The 20,630-nt window shown below is 41.2% G+C and overlaps 1 protein-coding gene across 1 annotated transcript in view; it reads left to right on the top strand.

The window, feature by feature from the left end:
* Positions 1 to 19,701, top strand: part of npdc1b (neural proliferation, differentiation and control, 1b) — a 28,026-nt gene extending 8,325 nt beyond the window's left edge. The window contains exons 2-9 of the mRNA XM_076730807.1: positions 4,734 to 4,901; positions 9,370 to 9,459; positions 9,548 to 9,742; positions 11,510 to 11,576; positions 12,720 to 12,801; positions 13,263 to 13,342; positions 13,470 to 13,569; positions 14,867 to 19,701. Coding sequence (XP_076586922.1) covers positions 4,734 to 4,901; positions 9,370 to 9,459; positions 9,548 to 9,742; positions 11,510 to 11,576; positions 12,720 to 12,801; positions 13,263 to 13,342; positions 13,470 to 13,569; positions 14,867 to 14,938 — 854 coding nt within the window. The 3' untranslated portion in view covers positions 14,939 to 19,701. The remainder of the gene's footprint in view (positions 1 to 4,733; positions 4,902 to 9,369; positions 9,460 to 9,547; positions 9,743 to 11,509; positions 11,577 to 12,719; positions 12,802 to 13,262; positions 13,343 to 13,469; positions 13,570 to 14,866) is intronic.
* The last annotated feature ends 929 nt before the right edge of the window (positions 19,702 to 20,630 follow it).

The raw sequence follows: 20,630 nt of genomic DNA, 5'->3' as shown, positions 1-20,630 counted from the left end.
ACAGTAACACTCCGCAGTGCGTACAGTATGCTAGCCACTGTGGCTGGGCAGAGTTAGCTTGTTTCCGATGCTAAGGCTAACGTTACTGGTTGTCACGGCAGCCGCGCAGGCGCCGCAGGGAGGAGGGGCTTGGAGGCAGGGCATGAGTGCAGCGGAGAGGGAGGGGGAGTGACGTGGAACTTGTGTTGGTTCAAATTTTCTGCTCTCTTCTCCATCTTACCTACTGCAGCTTTACGTTTACATACAGAAATAGCAGCTCTTACATTTGTGTATTTCTTCACTCAGTGTGAAAAACGTTGCTCCATACAAACTCTATGGCAGCTTCTGTGCTGACTAAAATTGATGCCGGCTGGACAAATATTCAGTGCTGATTGGTTGGTATATTTTTGTGCTTGTCACAATGAGTGACGTCATGTTTGGTATTTGTTAAATTCTTAACATGAACATATTGATTAGTGCAGCTTTAGAATCAAGAAAGAAAGCTTTTAACAAATTGTTTCATGTGAAGATGTGTTCAAATCCAGGTTTCTACTTATGTATCATTCCAATATTCAGATGTAATGTAATACTGGGTGTTTCTAAACACCGTTCCCGCCTGCAGTGCTGCCCATCTGAGCTGGCAGGAGTCAAATACAGGAGAGTCAGACATGGAATATATGCAACAGTAGTGGCCTTAAAAAGCCTGCATCTGCCAAACCCTATTCACAACCTCTGAGGACGTGACATTCAGTACAGCCTTGAGATGAAGGGAAAGAGAAAAGAGAGCATGAACATATTTCCTTTTCTCTGACCAAACACAGGACATGGGGTTGCTAGGATACTGTGACTTTAGAAGAAAGTGCATTTGACACTGTGGGAATGACACTGGTGCTCAGAGACTCTGCCGATAGTATGAAACGCCTAACATAACACATGCTCTGATGCACTTAACAGCCGTTTTCAGATTGTCTTAATGAAGCTGCTCTGCAGTCGGTTTTATCTGACTGTGGATTTGTTCAGAGCAGCGCAGTTTCCACAGTCACTGTTCAGTTTGTGCAACAGGTACACACAGAACTGACTTTTGATTATTCATGTTGGCTTATTGACATTTAAACAGTACAGGATTTTCTATTGTGTATGCTCTATGTGGCATTAAACAGTAAAAAAGGTCTAGATTTTTTGGATTATTATCAAGTTATTGTTTAGATTCTAGCATCTCCACACCCTGTTTTCACCCCCACCATATTAGTTTTCTCATGATGGAGTGTCTTGCAAATGCTACTTGTGCATTTCACTATCTTGGATGTCACTTGTGCTTACATGTCTGCAGTAGATGGATACAGAGTGTTCTTTCATTATGCTCACTGAGGTGTTATCTTAAGCCTTTAGACAGCTATATGTTTCAGCTTTTTTGTCTTTGAATTTGGTTCTGGAAATGAACTGACTGCATGCAGCAACTTCATCTTAGGCACACAGTATCAATGTGGTCTATACTGTGGCTGAGAGAAACAGAGGAGCATATTATCCCAGTGCATTCTACTCTCCATCATCCAGCTGTAAAGCTTTGCATAGATTAGCCACTGCTGTTGTAGTCTCCGCGGGCAGGCCATTGTATGTGTGAATGAGGTGTACATTTGATAGCTGCTTCAGCCGTGGCATTAGTCATAGTGCAGCAACATATGCTGTTGCAAAGTAGTAAGTAATAAAAAGTATTAAATATTTCAGAAAGGCTCATTTCATTGAGCAAAAGCATATGTGTCACATCTTAAAAAATGTCTGTAAATAGCTGTGAATGTTGGGAACTGTTGCGCTCTGCAAATGAGATGCTGTTTTGGAAGCGTGTTATGCTGCGCAGAAGTGATAAAGTCTCAATAATTCCATAGAAATTTTCACCTAATCTGCTCTCAGTTTAGAGTTTAGAATTCCAGTTTCATTGACACTCAGTCCCTGCCTTTTTTCTGCTTGACACACCAGACTGAGACAAACCGTCCATCCTTGACTTGTGCATCTGTGCGGTGACTCACTGCCTGATGATGTCACATTCCTCAGTTGCCATGGCAGTTGTCATGGCAACCGCTGGCTAGGTTCCTGTAGTGGAGACAAGAGCGATTCTGACGAAGAAGCTAAAGGGGTTAATATTGATAGCTGGGTCTAATTATTTTCCATGTGGCATAGGGAAGGCTTCCAGAGGCTCTGCAGGATGAAGAGGCCAGCTTTATTCTTATCTGCTGCACACTGGGGTTGGGCTTAGATGTCTTGAGGTAATGAAGAAAACGCTGTGAGAAGTAAATGCATGCACTGTCACACCAAAACAACAAGTGCAATAGATACTCCCTGTGGGGAAGCATATGCAGCAGTGTGATTCTCAGTGAGTGTATTGTAGGGGTGTAGCGGATGATAAACCCAACTAACGCCATTTTATTCACCTGTTTTTCACTGCTTTCATAAGTATACATCAAAGTATTGAAGTTATATAAAAAGGATGAGAATGTTATGGTGTATGATGCATGTTTCTAGTTGTTTGCTCTCTGATGATTTCTGATTTAAAGTATAATTACCACTGCATTTCATGATGACAATGATCTTTATTGTATAGCGCCATATAAAAGTAAAAATTAAACATTTAAACAAAAAAAAACAGTCTAACCAAACAGTTTAAAATTTAAAACGCCGAGTGGTTAAAAAAAAACTTCAGTAAGTATTTAAGTATAATTCCAAAATTACAATAGTTAATAGCAAGATTTGACTTCAGATTTCAGTTTACTTAAATATGCTTATCTGCTTTTTTCAGAGAGTTAGACGAGATGTTATTGAATAATGTCTGTATGTATGCTAACGTGACATTAACCCACAGTCTTGCATGCAAAACAACACAGCATTCACAGTTAAATAGATGGCTAGTTTGGTCAACTGGAACATTTCCCTACTAAGGGCCTCGAGCAGAAAACCTCGAGCAGAACCAGGCTGTGGGTAGGCGGACATCTGCCTCAACCAGTTGGGTTTAGAGAGAGACAGAGAGAGATGCACAGCAACAACACTAATAGCAATAATAGAATGTTGACTAATAATAATCATAATAATAATAGGATGAATAGTAATAACAGTGGCGGTGAGCATTAAGCAGAAACGTGGCAGGAGGCGCAACTATCATCCACAATCCAGGCACAGCCACAATCCAAGGACGGTGAGAAGGTACAAGGACTCCAGGGGAGATGCCAAGTTAGTGACATGCATTAAAGAATGTGTACAGATGGAGGGGGGGAGGAGGAGAGAGGAGCTCAGTGTATCATGGGAAGTGCCCTGATAGTCTAAGCCTATAACAGCATAAACAGGGGCTGGTCCAAGGCAAGCCTGAGCCAGCCCTCACTGTGAGATTTATCAATAAGGAAAATTTTAAGCCTACTCTTAAACATAGAGATGGGATCTGCTCCCCATACTGAAACTGAACGATGGTTCCACAGGAGAGGAGCTTGATAGAAGTTGCATGTTGGGTATTCATGAAGAGGCCATCCATAGTTTCAGTATGTAATGCCTCTCCATCCTTCTCTGTCTTATTGCTGATAGTTTTTATCCTGTAACGCTCAATGACCTGACTCAACAGTTGGAGTAAAGAAGGCATTCAACTCAATATGAAAGTGCTAAACCACATACTTCATGCACTGCTGCCTTGAGCCTTGAGTGTCCCTTTCTTTACCGTTTTCTCTCCTGTATCCTTCCTGGTGGTTGTCTTAGTCCTGCATTCACCCTCCACAACATCTTTGCCCACAAATACACTGCCTGGCCTCCACCCGTAACAAAACAAAATCACAGCAGCAGCCCAGATGAGGTCAGGCTGCCAACTCTCATCTGTCCTCAAGTTACAGGGACATTTTCAAAGCTGACATTTTCCTTGTGACATGTTGTAATAAAGCTTGGCTGTCGTCTCTGACCTTCAAATACACCATTTTTGTTGAGATTTGAGTAGACTGCTTTGACTTTTGTGTCACTCCGGAGTAAGATTTCTAGGTTTGTGGTGAAATGAATGCTGTGGTTTTTGATACAGCTGTGACGTGCTTAGTTAAAGATACTGCAGCTGTAATTGTTGATCAAGATATGACACAAACACCCACTCTGCTTTATAAAAATGAAACATAAAAATGCAGTCTGTGACTTTTCTGCATCAACATTATTTACATCAAGTAAGTACATTAATTGCTGAGCCCTTATCCACAAAGATCAATAGTTGACACTGAAAGCTAAATTAGAAATTGGATGCCTGATGATTGATGAAAACAAAATGTAAAAAATGTGACCATGTTCTTTACACATTGCCGCAGTATACAGGAAATTTACTATCAAAATGAATGTAATTCACAGGAAGATGACACACAGTCGGTGTGTGTTTGTGTTGAATTGAATTCAATAGTTGTACTTCTGCTTATGTTAATTGTTACACTTTTATTGTCTGACAACATAAGATAGTGGTAGTAATTAGTAGTAATAAGCTTTGGACTTTGTGCCAAGCAGAGCTAGCTGGATGTTTCCTATGGTGGTAGTGATCTTATTATCTAACTCTCTGTAAGAAAGATAAATAGTGCATTCCCAAATGTCAATTAGGGAGAAAAAAACAACAGAAAATGTTTTGTGAAATTACAAAACCAAGATCACAAAATTCTGAATTGTTTGCTTGACAATGACAAAATATGAAAGTAAAACATGTGAGCAGTTTCATTTCAGGACAGCATGAACAGTGCTTCTGTGTTGTGCCTCCACAGGATCTCATCTGTGCCCTCGGAGTTTAGACTGTGCCCGGGCCGGACGACACTTCTGCCAGCCAGGCAGCTCACACTGTGGCCCTTGCCTGCACCCTCTGGTGGAGAACTCCCATGGCCGCTGTGTGGTCAAGAGGAGGCATGCTCCTCACTCTGCTCAGTCCAATAAAGGTTGGTGGAGCCCTGCATTGTTTGTTATAATCCAAATTACAAAACAACATAGAAAATGTCATCTGCCTCTTTTTAGATTTTGTGTTTAGAGCACAGCTGAGATAACCCTGAAGGCTATTTTCTCTGATTTACAGAGATGAACAGTAGACCCCCATGAATGTGTTCTCAGAATCAGAATCAGCTTTGCTGACCAACTGTGTTCACATATTGAAGTGGACTGTGATTGTGCCAGCTAGACTGTAACTGATCGTGTTCCTGGCCCTCAAAGGGTGACTTCAGAGACTCCCAGTGGGTAAAATGCCAGCGTACAGCTTCCATTCTACATGGTCAGCATTGTGTCATAGATAATGTTCAACGCTAATGATCCTCTTTGCTTTCGCGTCCTGCTCTGCCACTGGAGTTGAGAAGTGATAATGAGCAAGTGAGTGTGGGAGGTATCAGGGGCAGAGCTGCTTTGTCCAAAACATGGACATTTTCTGGAAAATTCAGCAACAATACCCCAAAATGAACAGTTGCAGACTACAGCAACTGGCTGCTGGTACCTGCACATGACTGCAGCTCATCTAGAATACAGCCTGACCGGCCTTCAACATACACAAGTTCTCATATGAGCGTATGGCTCAGGTCCATCGTACATTCAGGTCATGGTCAATGTATTCATTCCAGCCCATGTACTATACTGCTCTACTGCCACCCTTTGCTGCCCTGATTCCACAATGGTGAAAGCGCTCCCCATGAACACCAGGACAGCAGAAACGTTACATCTTCTGTGTTTCATTGGGGCTAAATATTGACCCTCAATACTTTTTTTGTATAGACTGAGATGTTTGTGTAGTACATCAAATGTCTTGTCAGAATCATTGTAGTTCACTGATTATTTGATCACATAGTGCCAAATTTCAACACTGATTTTGCCTGTTTTAGTAGGTTTTTGCCACTGCTTTGGCTTTGGCTGCTTTTGTGACATTAAAAAAAGGTTTTATGGAACACAAGTATGGTAACCAAAAAGTGTTGTTTTGGTTGCAGATATTAAGGTATAGCACAGATGCGACTAATGTAAATCTGATTAGGTAGTTAGTTTATTGTATTTTATTTTACTTGCCACATAGAGGCAGTGGAGCTGCTGTTGCTGGGAACAGGTTTATGAGAGTGCAGTGAGACTGAAAAGTGAAACCAAAATAATGTGCTAGAAGAGCCAAGAGGGACTGCTGAGTTGGGGATAATTCTCTGTGGGTTTTTCACCACAAGAGGCCTGTTTTGCATTACACAGTTTCAATTGATCCATTTTTAATCTTAAAAATGTTAAGATTAACAAACCTCTTTCAGAGAGGCTACATCATCATAAAAAAATATTTCATAAGATAGTGGTTATTAAAATGCATGGGATATACTTGCTATGAAGAATGTATAGAATGTGTCTTTTTGAAGTGTTTTTCCATTAAGTGCTGTCATATTTTTGCAACTACATTTGTTTGTTATCAAAAGTGTGATAAAAGAAGTGCATCTTTAGCCTACATTCAGCCAATTACATGTCATTCAACAAAAAACAATAATAATTATATTATTGATAATACTTTAGGTATGGCTCAGGTTTTGGCAACAGCTCAATAAGTTTCAAAAAGGGGGAAAGAACTGGTGGTGCATGCATCTGTCTGACGCTGTGGGTCTGACTGCTGCATTTGGAACTGTGGGGCCTCTCAGCTCTGCAGATTGATGATATTGAGAAAACTGCAATCAGCAAAACCGAAGGCCAAGCAGTCGTCCCATTCTGAACAGGCACGTTTTGAATGGGCACTGCACTAGTCTGACTATAACTGAAGAAGACTCGGTCTGTCCTCTGCATTTCTCAGCCACTGTTCATCCAATCGACTGGCCTGTGGATGCGAAGCAGTGCAGTGTTGAGCGTGAAGCAGTTTGGGTTAGTGGTTCTTGAGAAAGCTGTAAGCAGGCCAGATGGTCAGCCTGTTCCAAACAGGCACGGCTTTGAACACGCACTGCTCAAGTTCAGAAAGGCCACTGCCAAGCAGGATTTACCTGTCAGTCTCACTGACTGACTGACCGAATGACTTCTGTCCTGACTGCCCTGCTGCCAGCCGGATAACCCACTGCAGTAAAGAAGGTCACAGTGACTGTGTTCAGAGCCTGATGAGCCACAGTCATCTTCTCTTTGTTACTAGTCCACTCTCCCACCTCTCTCTGGATTCTTCTTCCTGTGTCCTCTCTTTGCTCCTCTCAGAGGGTTACTGCTCTGCTATGAAATGTTTCTAAAAGAACAGGAAAACTAATTGGATATTTTCCATACATGAAAGACTTCGGTCAACATGCAAAAAGCCAGTAACAAGTGTACAGATTATGTTGTTTAGATACAGTCGTTAGCCATATGCTTTACACTGTGTGTTGATATTGCCTGCCAGTGTCATATTGAAAATTTAAGTCAAATGAACTGCTTTAATTCCATAACTTGAATTTAATAGGCAGTTATAAACTGTTTATTAGCCTCACACTGTACCAGTATGTGGGTAAGCCAAACCTGGCCTTGAATTAAAGGAGAAGTCTGTAGATAATCTTTATTTTTCTTATTGGCTCAAACCAGAGATGTTGAAAATCTCAGAGACATGCCTGCATGGCTGCATACCGTAGTTATAATGGAGAAACTGTTTTTTTTAATTTGGGTCAGCTGACCCTGTAAAATCCACTGACCATAGTGATAGTCTGTGAGGCAGCACACACACAGTATCCTCACTTTGTTTCTCTTCTCATCTCTCTCCTCCTTGTTGCCGTAGTGATGCTTTTCATTCATGATTCTGAGGAGCACCCACCCTAACCTCCCACATTCTCTTTCTCCATGTTGCCATCAACCCACGCTTTGAGCAGCTGGGCTTGACAATAGAGCACCAAGCCACCCACCCACACACACACACACACACACACACACACACACACACACACACACACACACACACACACACACACAGTGCACGACATCTACGCATTTGCTCACTAACACCAAATAGTACTATGTATGTATGTATATGTGTGTGTATATATATATATATATATATATATGTGTGTGTGTGTGTGTGTGTGTGTGTGTGTATATATGTGTGTATATATGTGTGTGTGTGTTAAGGTGTGTTAACGTGTGTGTGTATATATGAGTATATATATATAAAACACATAGATGAAAAATATTTGACACATTTACAACCTCTGCTAACAAACACATATTCATGCGCCTGCACTACACACACACACACACACACACACACACATAGAATTCATCCACATGTGCTGCATGCATACATACACACTCCCTGCTGTTGTTTTTTACGAGACACACACCTCGCCCACCCACACATGCACACACAGCGTCGCTCTCAGCTCTCACGCCTGTGTGACTTCCTCCCACGCATCAGTGTTATGAACTGCCAGGCAGTGTGATGTTGCTCTGCAGTGCAGCACACGATCACAGGAGGTGGAATGGGCCTGAACGCTCAGTAAACTCATTAAAACAATCAAGACTGCAGTTATTTGTTATGCCACATGAGGGCGGTGTTAGCATTTTTTTCTTTTAATCCACTGCCGCATCCGTCAGTCATATCTGAATGGGCAGGACATATAATTTCCAGTAGCAGCAGACGCAAAGAGAAGAAAGGGCATTCTGAATGTCACATCTTATGTATTTAAGAATATATTTTTCAAGTCTTGGTTGGCCCTAGCATTGACTGGACTCAGACAAAAGACCTGCCTTGGACTTAATACTGTGTGATTTGAGTTCCAGAAGATTTTACTTGACTTTCAGCAAAAACTGTCTAGTCTCAAGGTTTGGGAAGGTAAAGTAAGAGGAATAAAGAAACACGATAGACATTTTCAAGCAAGTCATGTTTGAGTTGTGTGTCCAGTGCTCTGATTTATAATCTGCATTAACACTAAGTATCCCGTAGTGACGGTAACACAGACTGCAACAACTGTGCTGGTCCCAGGTTGTAGCTAGCTGCTACACCCTGTTGACTTCCACCTAAAGCTAAAAGTCAAAGTTCAGATCTTCAGATCTCCGTAACTGGCTGGATGATGTGAAAATGTATGATTTTGATGTATACAAGGGAATAACATGGTTTTACCTCAATGCTCAAGGACTAGATTTTGACCATGATGGGTGTTTGAAGGACTGCTAACGGGGTTCTAGCAGTTCTATTGCTAAATGTTACAATTAGTGTGAGTTTGTGTGTCGGCTGTGTGTGTGTGTGTGTGTGTGTGTGTGTGTGTGTGTGTGTGTGTGGCGGTTTACAATGTGCAAAATGGTGCATAAACATTCTGTTGAGATAGCAATGACAATTTTTATTTTCCATGTAGAAATAGAAACTGATAAACAGCTGGTGTGCCTTACTTTTCTGTTATGGGTTGACCGCTTGCATGATTTAGTGTTTTGTTAAAGGCAGTGACTGGTTCTGGTTTTGTGTCCCTCCAGGTAAGGTGAGCACTTACCCTGAACTGGATGAGGAGATTGATTTCCTGTCTGCCATCATCAGTGAACAGAGAACTGAGTCCAGGCTACCAGGTACTGGATAGGCCACTGATTTACCCATATATGTATTCATCACCACATCGCTGCTCACATAATGACTCGTTTAATTCCTTTATCTCAGCTCCACCCTTCCAGGACGCCTCTAAACCGAAATCTAAGCAGCTCAGTGTGCCCTCATCTACCACAGGGCAGCCCGCGAGCCAGAGCATCCAGTTCACCAGCATGGCTTCACCCACCACCACCACAAACCACACCCCTGCAATGCTCAGCGATCCCATCATCCTCCCCTACCCCTCGAATGACCACATCTTCATCAGTAAGTCCTTTAGCTATGACTTAGTTTCTTGTTTCTTTCCTCTCTCTACTTGTACTTCTTGAGCTTGAAGAAGAAACTGACCTGAGTGCTGTTGTGAGGTGGATTTGGTTTGATGGACCATATTCACAGGTAGCACATTTATTCAAAAACACAAAAAGCGGTGCTCAGGAAGTTTCCATTGTGATTTGGTGTTGTCAAGTTGGACTAAAACAGGTTCATTTCAGTTCAGTTAACATCATTATTGTCCCATAAGAGGACAATGAGGCATTAAAACACGTGTACTATAGACACAATACAGAATATAATAAGAGATTTATGTGATAAAAGCTAAGACAAGCTGTAACAGTAAGAAAAGGGCTAAAATGAAGTAAAAGGCTAAGATGATGGACCGGATCTGAAACAGACCCTGCAGAGACTCCAATAAAGCGTGATGGTGAACAAGCAGCTGCCATTGATCTCCTATTCAGCATTGTTTAAATGCTATAACGACAAAGTTACAGAAATAAATAGAGTTACAGATAGATTAGACCCTCAATGTGATTTGTCAGCTAAATATCTCAGAGCAAAGCAGCTCATGGGTGATTTTTGACACTGGTGCCCAGTTGATTCCTTTTTCACACATTTAAATTCCACATAATACATTTGACCGTTAATGTTGGTGTCTTATTTACACTGAATTTCAGCAAAGGCCTCTGCGTCAGTATCCCTTAAAGTCTGGATGTTTTAAATATTGTGCTGCACGAACTGGCCTCAAGATGAATGTAAGAATACAAAAAGTGACCAGTTGTTGTGACTAGGGAGCCAGTGGTGCAACAAAATTGTGTCATGTATAGCGCAAATCATGTGTCTAAGTACATGGGGAAGAATTCAAGGCAACGTCAGGGAGGGAGGATTTCCTATGATTTCAAAATGAGGTACTTCCAGAAATGTATTGCTGTTTTGTCAGGAAACATTAGCAAAAAGTTTCTGATGCAAGCATGCTTTTCTTTACTGCATCTATGACATGGGGAAAAAGCAGTCAGCCGCTCGGACTGGTTTGAGTTTGCTTTTCAGCATAATGTTTACCATTTTTTCATTCAGTAACATCATCCAAACAGTGACATGTGCAGGCTGGATTTAAGCCGTGATAGTTGTCTGGTAAGGTTTTTGTTTCATCCCATAAAATCAGTTCCTTAAGACATTGGCGCATACATGACCTGCAGCATTTTTTCCAACTGGGAGTAGAGATGGCAAAGATTAGTGGGGAATACCAGAATCTCATTTTCCAGTAAACAACCCGCAGAAGCAGCCAGGAGGATTCAACTTAAACTGCCCTCATTTTCAATCATGGCAATAAAGATGAGGGAAAAAACATCTTTTGAACAGCACCCATCTTGACGTGAGCATGCGTTCAACGATGTTCAGACTGCAAAACATTTGGATCAGTGTAGTAAATGACCTCCTTTGTCCTAAGAAATGTTCTGAAATCTCGGGACTGACCGCAAATTTAATATGGGCGAGCAAAGAACAAAACTAGTTCATTACTGCCAATTAGTTCTGTCTCAGTCTATGACATCAATGCTGTTTTCACTGCAGGCACTGAAAGGCCATACCAACACCCTGACACTCAGCAGCTGTTAGTTTCAGCAGCTGGTCTCTTCTGTGAGCTCTGCACTCTGCTTCAAACACATTTCCAGAGCTTTCAGTCAGGGATCATGTCTTCCTCTGACACCTACAGACCTGCACTGCGCTCTCTCCCTCTAACTGTCTGTATGTATTTATTCTCAGTCATGAGCAGCGTCTTCGTTGTAGCCGGTTCGCTGGCTTTGATCGTAGCAGGAGCCTGTTGGGTCAGGTAAGATATTTATTCCTCCCTTTCTGAACTCCTGTGTGATATGAGACTTGACTTCAAATGTCATCTCTGTCCCTTTCAGGTTTTAACGATATGACCTGTAGAATTGCTCTATTTCATGTTGAATATGGATTGAAACTAAGAATAACTTCAATTTAGGAATGCAACCAACAGTATTTTCATTGCTGATTAATCTGTTGGTTATTTTATCAATTGAAGCGATTATTTGGTGTATAAAATGTCAGAAAAATGCCTTTTGTAAACATCAGAGGCCAAAGAGACATCTTGAAGTTTTTCGTTTTGCCCAATCAGCAGTCTAAAACTCAAAAATATTCACTTTCTATCACAGAAGACAAAGAAAACAGGTAAATATTCATATTTGAGTTGAAGAATTATCTGGTTCCCGAGGTTGGAACCGGGTTATTCTTCGAATTTCTGCTTAAATTAATATCTTGTCAATCAACTAATTAATGAAGCCACCAATTGTTTCAGCTCTACTTAAGTCATAAAAATACTGATACTTATTGATGTCCACTAACAAAAACCTATGTTGTTAAATATAGTCGTATTAGGGATTTTGTGTAGAGGGTGTGCAAGCTACAAGTTTCTATCGGGTTCATTCTATTCACGTTTTCCTTCTTGAGTATGCTGGAGTCAATTTGGGAAGCTTTGGCCCCCTGATTGGACAGTTTGCCGAATTAAACATGTCTGCACAAAAAACTTCAAGCAAATTCACACTTTCAGTTACATGCGTGCAGTGTTTTCACATGCATGCGAAAGATGTTCTACCACTGCAGCCTGAGCAATTATTTGTGAACAACTAATGACTCTTATTTGCTCCCATAAAAAATAAGAACATGTTCTCAGCGTGGATGTAAGTCAGGTGAATACATGTCCCAAACCTTAATGGACAGAAAGATTTTGTAAATCATAAAAGAGAAGTTGATGTTTAAATGACCTGTTTTCTTCCTGACATGTCTTGGAAGAAAATGATTGATTTTCAATTTTGAGAATGATGTTGAGAGTTTCTAGTGTGCACCATTTTAAGAGGTCCTAATTGTCCATCTGCCGGTGGTAAATTCACAAAAACACAGCAATGCTTGTTCAGAATCCGAATCAAGTACTGTACCGTGGCTTTTTCAACAGACTGCAGAAAGGTGTACGTCTGACTCAGAAGATGGACTACCCTGTGTATGGACTGATGAGAGCCCAAACCTTTGACAGCTTGGTGAGTAGAACATGTCTATATTGTTACACTACAAGGACTTCACACACAAACACACACGCACACACACACACACAGCAGAGAGACAGTGGACAGGGTGAAGCATGTGCTTCGGCTGCATTTACACAAAATCCAGCAATGTGACACCTTGCCGCAGGGTTGTGTGGAGGTGTAGGTGTGTTTATTTGTGTTTTAGAAGGTAACCGCCATAAAACAATCAGAGAATACAGTTCAGTTTTATTTCCTTGATTCACTGCTTTCTTGGGTTAATGTTAGAACACTGTTCTCCAGCAGTTTCTTTCTGGGTAGCACCCCCCCAAAAAATAAACACACCTGTCCTTTCAGCTTGAACATGTGCAGTTCAGACACATGCTGTGAGGAGAATGTCAGCTTAACAGTGTGACTAGATCTGGATGAATCCCAATGACTTTCTCATGTCCCCTCTGCCCCTCGCTTTTCTCCAGCCTGGGGACAAGAAGCTGGCCCACAGTGCCCAAATGTACCACTACCAGCACCAGAAGCAGCAGATGCTCTCCCTGGAGAAGTGAGTCACCCTTCAAACCCAGACGCGCTCATCTTTCCTGGGCATGCGTGTGTCTCCTGCCCCTTGTCTCTATCCTATCCTCTAAATATTTTATGACTGTGTGTGTCTTTGTGTGTGACCTCTGCAGACACAGGGATGACCCAAAAGTTCCAGACTCAGGAGCGTCGACAGATGAGGAGAATGAGGACGGAGATTTCACAGTGTATGAGTGTCCTGGATTGGCACCTGTGAGTAAAGCCTGCATTATTATCTTAAAATAAAAGTTTTGCATTACTGTGTATATCATCAGGTCAGTATAATCACCCACGATGCTCAATCAGTGTCAGTAGGAAGCCCTTAAACAGATACAGCTTAATACAGCTGTAGAGGAACAGAGATGTCATTTGCGTTATTAGTTACATGTATGGACTGGGTATCTTTTGAAAGGTGCTTTATATATATATGTATTTCCCCATTCCACTACTGGATGGGGAAACCAACAACATAATTCATAAAACAACATATACATCACAAAATGTACGGCTTCCAAGTCAGCTGACAGACAGCTGGTATCAGTCCATCCTTACCCTCGCTGACAGAGCAGTCCAGCGGAGTAACGTTAAAATGCACACACAGTGTTTGAGTCATTGTGAGGACGGCCCCCTCGCGTTTCCCTCAAGAATGAAGTGATGAAGACTTTTGTGTTCGTTCTTGCAGCGAACACCAGAGCAGTTCTCATGCTTTGCTCTTAGTTTTGTGGTGGCCCTCAAAGCAGTCTGAAGTAAGATTTCCATCACATTTCCATGAAAAATAAAGTTAATCCGCTGGGGCATCCGCAGATGGTGACAGTAAATGAGGACTTTGTTGGGTCTTGCAGCCGACACTGGAGGTATCGGCTGCTTTGCTCATAACGTTTCCTTCCACGTCTTCATATTGCAACAGCAGAGAGTGAGGAGGGTGGGGCGGTCACTGAGGCAGAGGATGGTCACTGAGCTGTAGGCGGTGCTGTGTTCAGGAGCAGTGTTTTCTGTGGGAGATAATGACTCCCTTTTGTGTGGACTTTGGGCTTTGAGTAATTTTGCAGACATTTTCCATGCACAAAAAAAACTATATAAAACACCAAAGGAGAGGAGAAAACCCGAAGAGCATACCATGGCCTCTTGAACACTCTGACAGCCAGCCCACAGGCCACCCTGCCCGTCTACGTACACAACTGCTATGTTTGTTCCTCACTTGACCAATTAGGATCTCATGTCCACTGCCTACAATGAAGGAAGGAAGTGCCTCCTGCGTGTCTTTCGTGTAAAGTTCAAGCTAATTGCAGTCAGCAGACTGGTGCTTTGTATAGCCAATGAATATGTAGTTATATATGTAGCCACTTCAGTGGGTACTTTACAGTCAAATCAAATAGAGAAATTAGACAGGGTTTTTGGCAAATTGTTCAGCAATGGTAAGAATGGAAGATATTTACACAAACATTTCATTTGCGCTAATGAACGATGTTACTCACGGTCTGTTCCTGTCTGTTTTCTCTTGTCTGTTTAGACAGGGGAAATGGAGGTGAAGAACCCACTCTTTGACGACTCCACCCTTTACTTTCAGAGGTTCCACAAGTAAACCTGGACATTGAGAAGTTTCACACTCTCAAGTAGTTGAATTTGCATACATACACATACTCCACATACACTCCTGTGCTCAGTCCAGCATTTTAATTGACTGGATGAAGAGTGTAAGGTACATGGAGGAGGAAGAGGATGGGGAGTGAGGCGTTCATGGACATTTAAAGGACAGGGCTGTTTTCTTGTTTGAAGCAGGACTGAATCTGGGACCAAATTCTCCCATTCTGCAGCCATCTGTTCTTTTTTATATCATCACTCTTTCTTCCTGTTTTTGCTCACAAATTACAGTCAGCCAATATCCAAGAACTCAAAATGACCTCTGTCAGGTGGTGCAGATGCATATTGAAGATAATATTGTCTACTAAAAGAGCAGATTCCTGTACAAGGACAGCTCCGATGCCACTGAGGTACCACAAGTATTTCTATCAGTTCATTGATCGATTTTCATGAATATCCATGTTTATTAATCAGTAAATAGTCCTTAATTCATTGAGTTCTCACTGCAGGGTTTTTTTTTCATTTAAGTACTTTTTTAAAAAAATGGGATTTTAATTTTTCCTGAACATGCCTCCGTACAGCACCGTGATCTCTATCAGTATGTGTTATGTAGCCATTGTGTTCTCAGTCTAGTTCCTCTATGCATGAATTGATTATGCTGTGTTATGAAAGTCAATATGCATTCACAGTCCTTACAAGTTTCTTGTGCAAACTTGCTACTGATATATACACACAGTATACACACACACACACACACACACACACACACACACACACACACACACAGTGGTATGCAAATGTTTGGGCACCCTGGTCAAAAATTTCTATTTCTGTGAATAGTAAAAATGGTAGAAAGTGGACTGATCACCAAAGTTAAAGATGACATTTTTTTTAAATGTGAAAGAAATGTGTCATCTTAACTTTATTTTATCTCTCATTTTTTATAGTTTCAAAACAACAAATAAGGAAAAGGTCCGAAGCAAACGTTTGGGCACACTGCATGGTCAGCTTTTAGTACCACCTCTTTTGGGAAGTATCACAGCTTGCAGACATTTTTGTAGTCAGCTGACAGTCTTTTGATTCTTGTTTGCAGCATTTTTGCTATCCCCAGATTTTTGATGATGTTTCGGTCAGGGGACTGTGAGGACCACTGCAAACTCTTCAGCTTGTGCCTCTTGAGGTAGTCCATTGTGGATTTTGGATTTTGATGTGTTGAGGATCATTATCTTTATCTTGTTGTAGAAGCCATCCTGTTTTCATCATCAGCGTTTTTTTACAGACGGTGTGATGTTTGCTTCCACTCTTCCCTCTTCCAGTGACATGTTCTCCATACCACTGGCTGCAACACAAACCCAAGGCATGCCATGCTTGAGTTGGAGAGTTGTTCTTTTCATGACATTTTGCACCTTGCTTCCTGCAAACATAGGTTTGCTCATTGAGCCCCAAAAGTTCTATTTTAACTCCATCAGTCCACAGGACTTGTTTCCAGAATGAATCAGGCATTGCAAACATCTGATTTTTCTTCTGATGACTCTTCATGAAGGTCATATTTGTGCAGGTGTACAAGAGCACACCACCACGCCGGAGTCTGCTAAAGCGCCATGAAGCTCTTTTGCTGTCAAACATGGGAGAGGTTTTCTTAGTTAATTACAAACTGAGGGAACACCTACACATCACTATCCTTTTTAGCCTTCTCTGCTTGGTGGGGATGAATTATTTTAATTGTCAGGGTGCTGGGCAGCTGCGTAGAGGAGCCCATGGCTGCTGACTATTGGAACAAGGTTTAAGGAGTCAGAGGGTAAAGTTTTGAAATTTGCATCACCTGGCCGTCCCCAATGATGACAGTGAACAGTCCACAACTTGTTCACTTTGCCCTTAATAGCAAGCTGATTCAGGTCTGAGACCTTCAGAGCAACTGAGAGCTAAATTGGCCCAAACTTTTGCGTTGCGCTCCTTTCCTTTCTGTGTGTTTGTGTGTGTGTGTACATACATATCTATATCTATATCTATATCTATATTCATATAGATATCTATATGAATATACATGAATGATTTCAAAGGAATTTGAAACTACTTAGAACTCTGAAACAGAGCGAGTCCATCCTGTATATATGGTATCTGACTGCCATGGCTTGGCACCATGGTTTTGTGATCTGTAAATAGCTGCTAACCTGTACAGGAAAGAGATCTTACCTCTCACTCAGTTGGTGTGTAAAAATGCTCCGCTAGATTCCTGAGTGCAGTGTCTAATATTGAACTGTTATCTGTCTCCTTATCTTTGACTATACAGCATTTGCAGGGTTCCTACACATGTGGAAAGGATTATTGTGCATCATAATTTTTAATTGAAGTGTCATCGCGTTATAGATTAAAGGGAAAGCTGAGAGTATCTGCATATTAAAACAGAACTCCCAAACTTTCTTTAGATGGGAATAGGCAATATTTCAATCCTACCAAGTCTTCAACAGACAAAACTTACCAAATTTGCAAGGTCTATTTCAGTATAAGTAGAGGTGGGCATCATGACTTAAAATTTATTGAAACTTTTTTATTTTTATTTTTTGTGGTTGTATTAGATCACAGAATTACAAACATAAAAGGGATACTCCACTCAAAACATATTACTACCTCGTTTCACTCTGTTTGCAGTGTCAGGGAACACGGATGTGTTTATTGGCACCAAACAGGAATGGAAACGAGGTATCAGCCTACATGTGTTTTGGGAGGTGTAGCTTGCCCCATAATAAAGGTTAGTTAGTAAATTTAACGTCATTCATTCATACAGAGTTTGACAAGGGTTAGGATGAGGCATCTCAACACCATTTATAGTATATTACATAAGCAGAACAGTCAGTGTACCGCAGTGAATGTCTATCAAGTATATTGATATACAGCAGCAACACACATACTGACTCAGCACACTGCAGAGGAGGCTTTCCTGAAACAACAAAACTGTCTGAGCTTGCGTTACAGAATGAAGTGCGGAGATAATGTTATCTCTGGCTATGTGAGACTACACATAAAGCAATGTGGAAAAAACAGCTTCCCACACCCAGCCCTTCTAATCTGGTTATTTAATTGGCTTCATATGATGATTGGCTTTGTGTTGGCCCTTAAAGCAGTCCAATGCAAAAATCATTAGCGCGCACATGTAGCCTCAGAGTTTTCCAGTTGTTGTGGAGACATTTCCATCAAGTTCCACTGCGTCTCCACTTCGTCAGATGATGGGAGTAGATGAAGACATTGTCAAAAAACAAATCAGTGTCACAGAATTCACAAAAAAAATGTATACACAAGGTAAGATAACTCTTTATTAATCCCACAGTGGTGCAGTGATTCAGCAGCAAAGGGGACTGTGCAATAGTTAGAAGCATCAGTAAAAATGCAATTGAAAATACCCCGCTGGCTAGAAAAAAAATAGGTAAATGGAAGGAAAATTCCCCCAGAATGGGACATACAATTACAGGAGGTACTGCTACATTTCTGAGTAAAGTCTGGGACCTTTAAATGTCGAATCTGCCAATTTCAAAATTATATTTCCTTGAAAAACACAGATTTGTTTATACTAAGCAGATATGGCAACCCTGAGCAGAAACCAAAGCAGTGCAACTGAGTCATACATTTACTAGTTTCAAATGTAGAAGTCCAATTTAGAATTTCATTTTCAATTCTGTTTTCAAACAAAAAAGTTGAAGTCAGATTTTTACATTTTAAATTTGTCGTACATAAACCACAGATAAGTCCTTTAATTAAAATATTCATAGTGTACAGCTATGAGGAATGCACCAATCCATGTTTGTCTTTCCTGATACCAATTCTTTGGTCTGCAATGACTGAGTGAACGCAGACAATATTAGAAACATTGAATTTTTATAATCATGGTATCTGCCCATGCCCATATAGTGGATTGGACTGGTGTATCCCGAATGGATATTCTCTGCTTTTTCCTTTACTGAAGCTGCTATCCTCACCCAGCATAATAACTGCTTAGGACTGGATGTGCATAACTCCCTTTCTGTATTTTGTACAGTCATAATTCCCCACTGCATAGATCATAGATTACACTACATGCCTAGGATGGTTCTTCAGTTCCAGTGACAGATGTTTGGCAGGAAAACAGTGCAGGAACCCTTGATGTAACTGTGGCCTCTCGCTGTCCTCTCTCAGGAAAGCCGCTCTCTGTGGCTCCTCTCCTCAGCCTGCTGCCACTATCTCAGCCTCTCAGCCCTCCCACAGTGGAGGAGCAAGTTAATACTGTACTTGACCTGCACACATACACATACATGAGTGTCAATATGTAAAAAGATATATCTACAGCGAGATACCAGGGAGTGTTAACACTGGAGATCTTTTACTGTGTCGTAAAGACTGTTTTATTCAAAATCTACTGAGCTTGTGGAACAAAATGAAGGACAGTGTGTTGGTTGGAGGGATGAGGGATTACCAGAAAGATAAAATTCTCATGTTGTTTGCCTTTTTTAAACGCTACATAGCTCTGCTTTCCCTTCATCAGTGCTGAGAGCTAAACAAAAACCGAGCAGGTTGTCTTGTTTTCGTCATTCTCTCTCTGATGATGAATTGGTCTTGTGAATCTAGAGCAACTACCTAGGCTAGCTAGCTTTGATACAGACTGTTTTGAGACTACATATAATTCTATTGAGTTCTATACACAAGGAAAACTTCTTTCCCACCATGTTTAGCATGCATGTGGATATACCACAGCTGAAATGAAGGAAATAAATATTTATATAATCTGAAGTGAAACATGGTGTGTTGTGGAGTCTCTTTTTTCAGAAAATAACCACTAATCGTGTTGTTCAGAGGTCAATGGGGAACAATTCTGTCATGTTTTAAAGGCTTCATTCACCCAAAGACACATCACACTGTTGACAGGGACTATTTGGTAGAAAGAAGTTCCAAATTGGCAGCATGTTTAATAGAGAAACCCCTACTTTGACCAGCCCCTTCAGAGTGATATCTGTCAGCAGTGGAGGAAGTACTCCGATCCTTAAAGTCAATACCACAGTGGAAAAAGACTGTTACAAGTTAAAATCTTGCAGTCAAAATTATACTTAAAGCTGCAGTAGGTAAGACCGAGAAGAGAGCACTCACTCTCCCTCCCTCTCCGGGAGGGAGGGGGCGGTTCACAGCGTGTGTGAGTAGTGATTGACAGATGTCAGACACTCCCTCAGACGCTCCTCTGCTTCTGATTGGTTGTTTTGAGTCAGGCGCAGTAGATTCTTGTAATTCACAGTAGGAGCAGTAGGTGGGACCAATGCAGCTGGGTTTTTTTTTCACAGATTACATGTTTCATGTACTGCTGTCTGGGCATAGGAGCAGTTTTAGCAAATATGACAAAAAATTACTTTTATACAAATTACCTACTATAGCTTTAAGCATAGCAGAGCAAACTACCAGAATCAAACACACTCATGCTGAATGTCCCCTTTCACTGTTGTGTACTGTTACATAAATATTATTGAAATGTTATACTGGGCACTGGACATACCTCTATGTAAAGTGAAATCACTGAACAGAGGGTCAAATTACATGGTGTCAATACTGACAGAACAAGTCATAAAGACTCATAAAACTCTAAAAAAAAAAAAAGTCACCATATTGGCAGGAAAGTGGGAGTATTGCAGGACAAATGACTGCTGGCAGCCGGTCTCTGTGCCTGTTGTATTAATACA

This window comes from Chaetodon auriga, chromosome 5 (assembly GCF_051107435.1).
Source record: "Chaetodon auriga isolate fChaAug3 chromosome 5, fChaAug3.hap1, whole genome shotgun sequence".
Classification (NCBI taxonomy): Eukaryota; Metazoa; Chordata; class Actinopteri; order Chaetodontiformes; family Chaetodontidae; genus Chaetodon; species Chaetodon auriga.
This window is presented reverse-complemented; position numbering and strand designations above follow the sequence as displayed.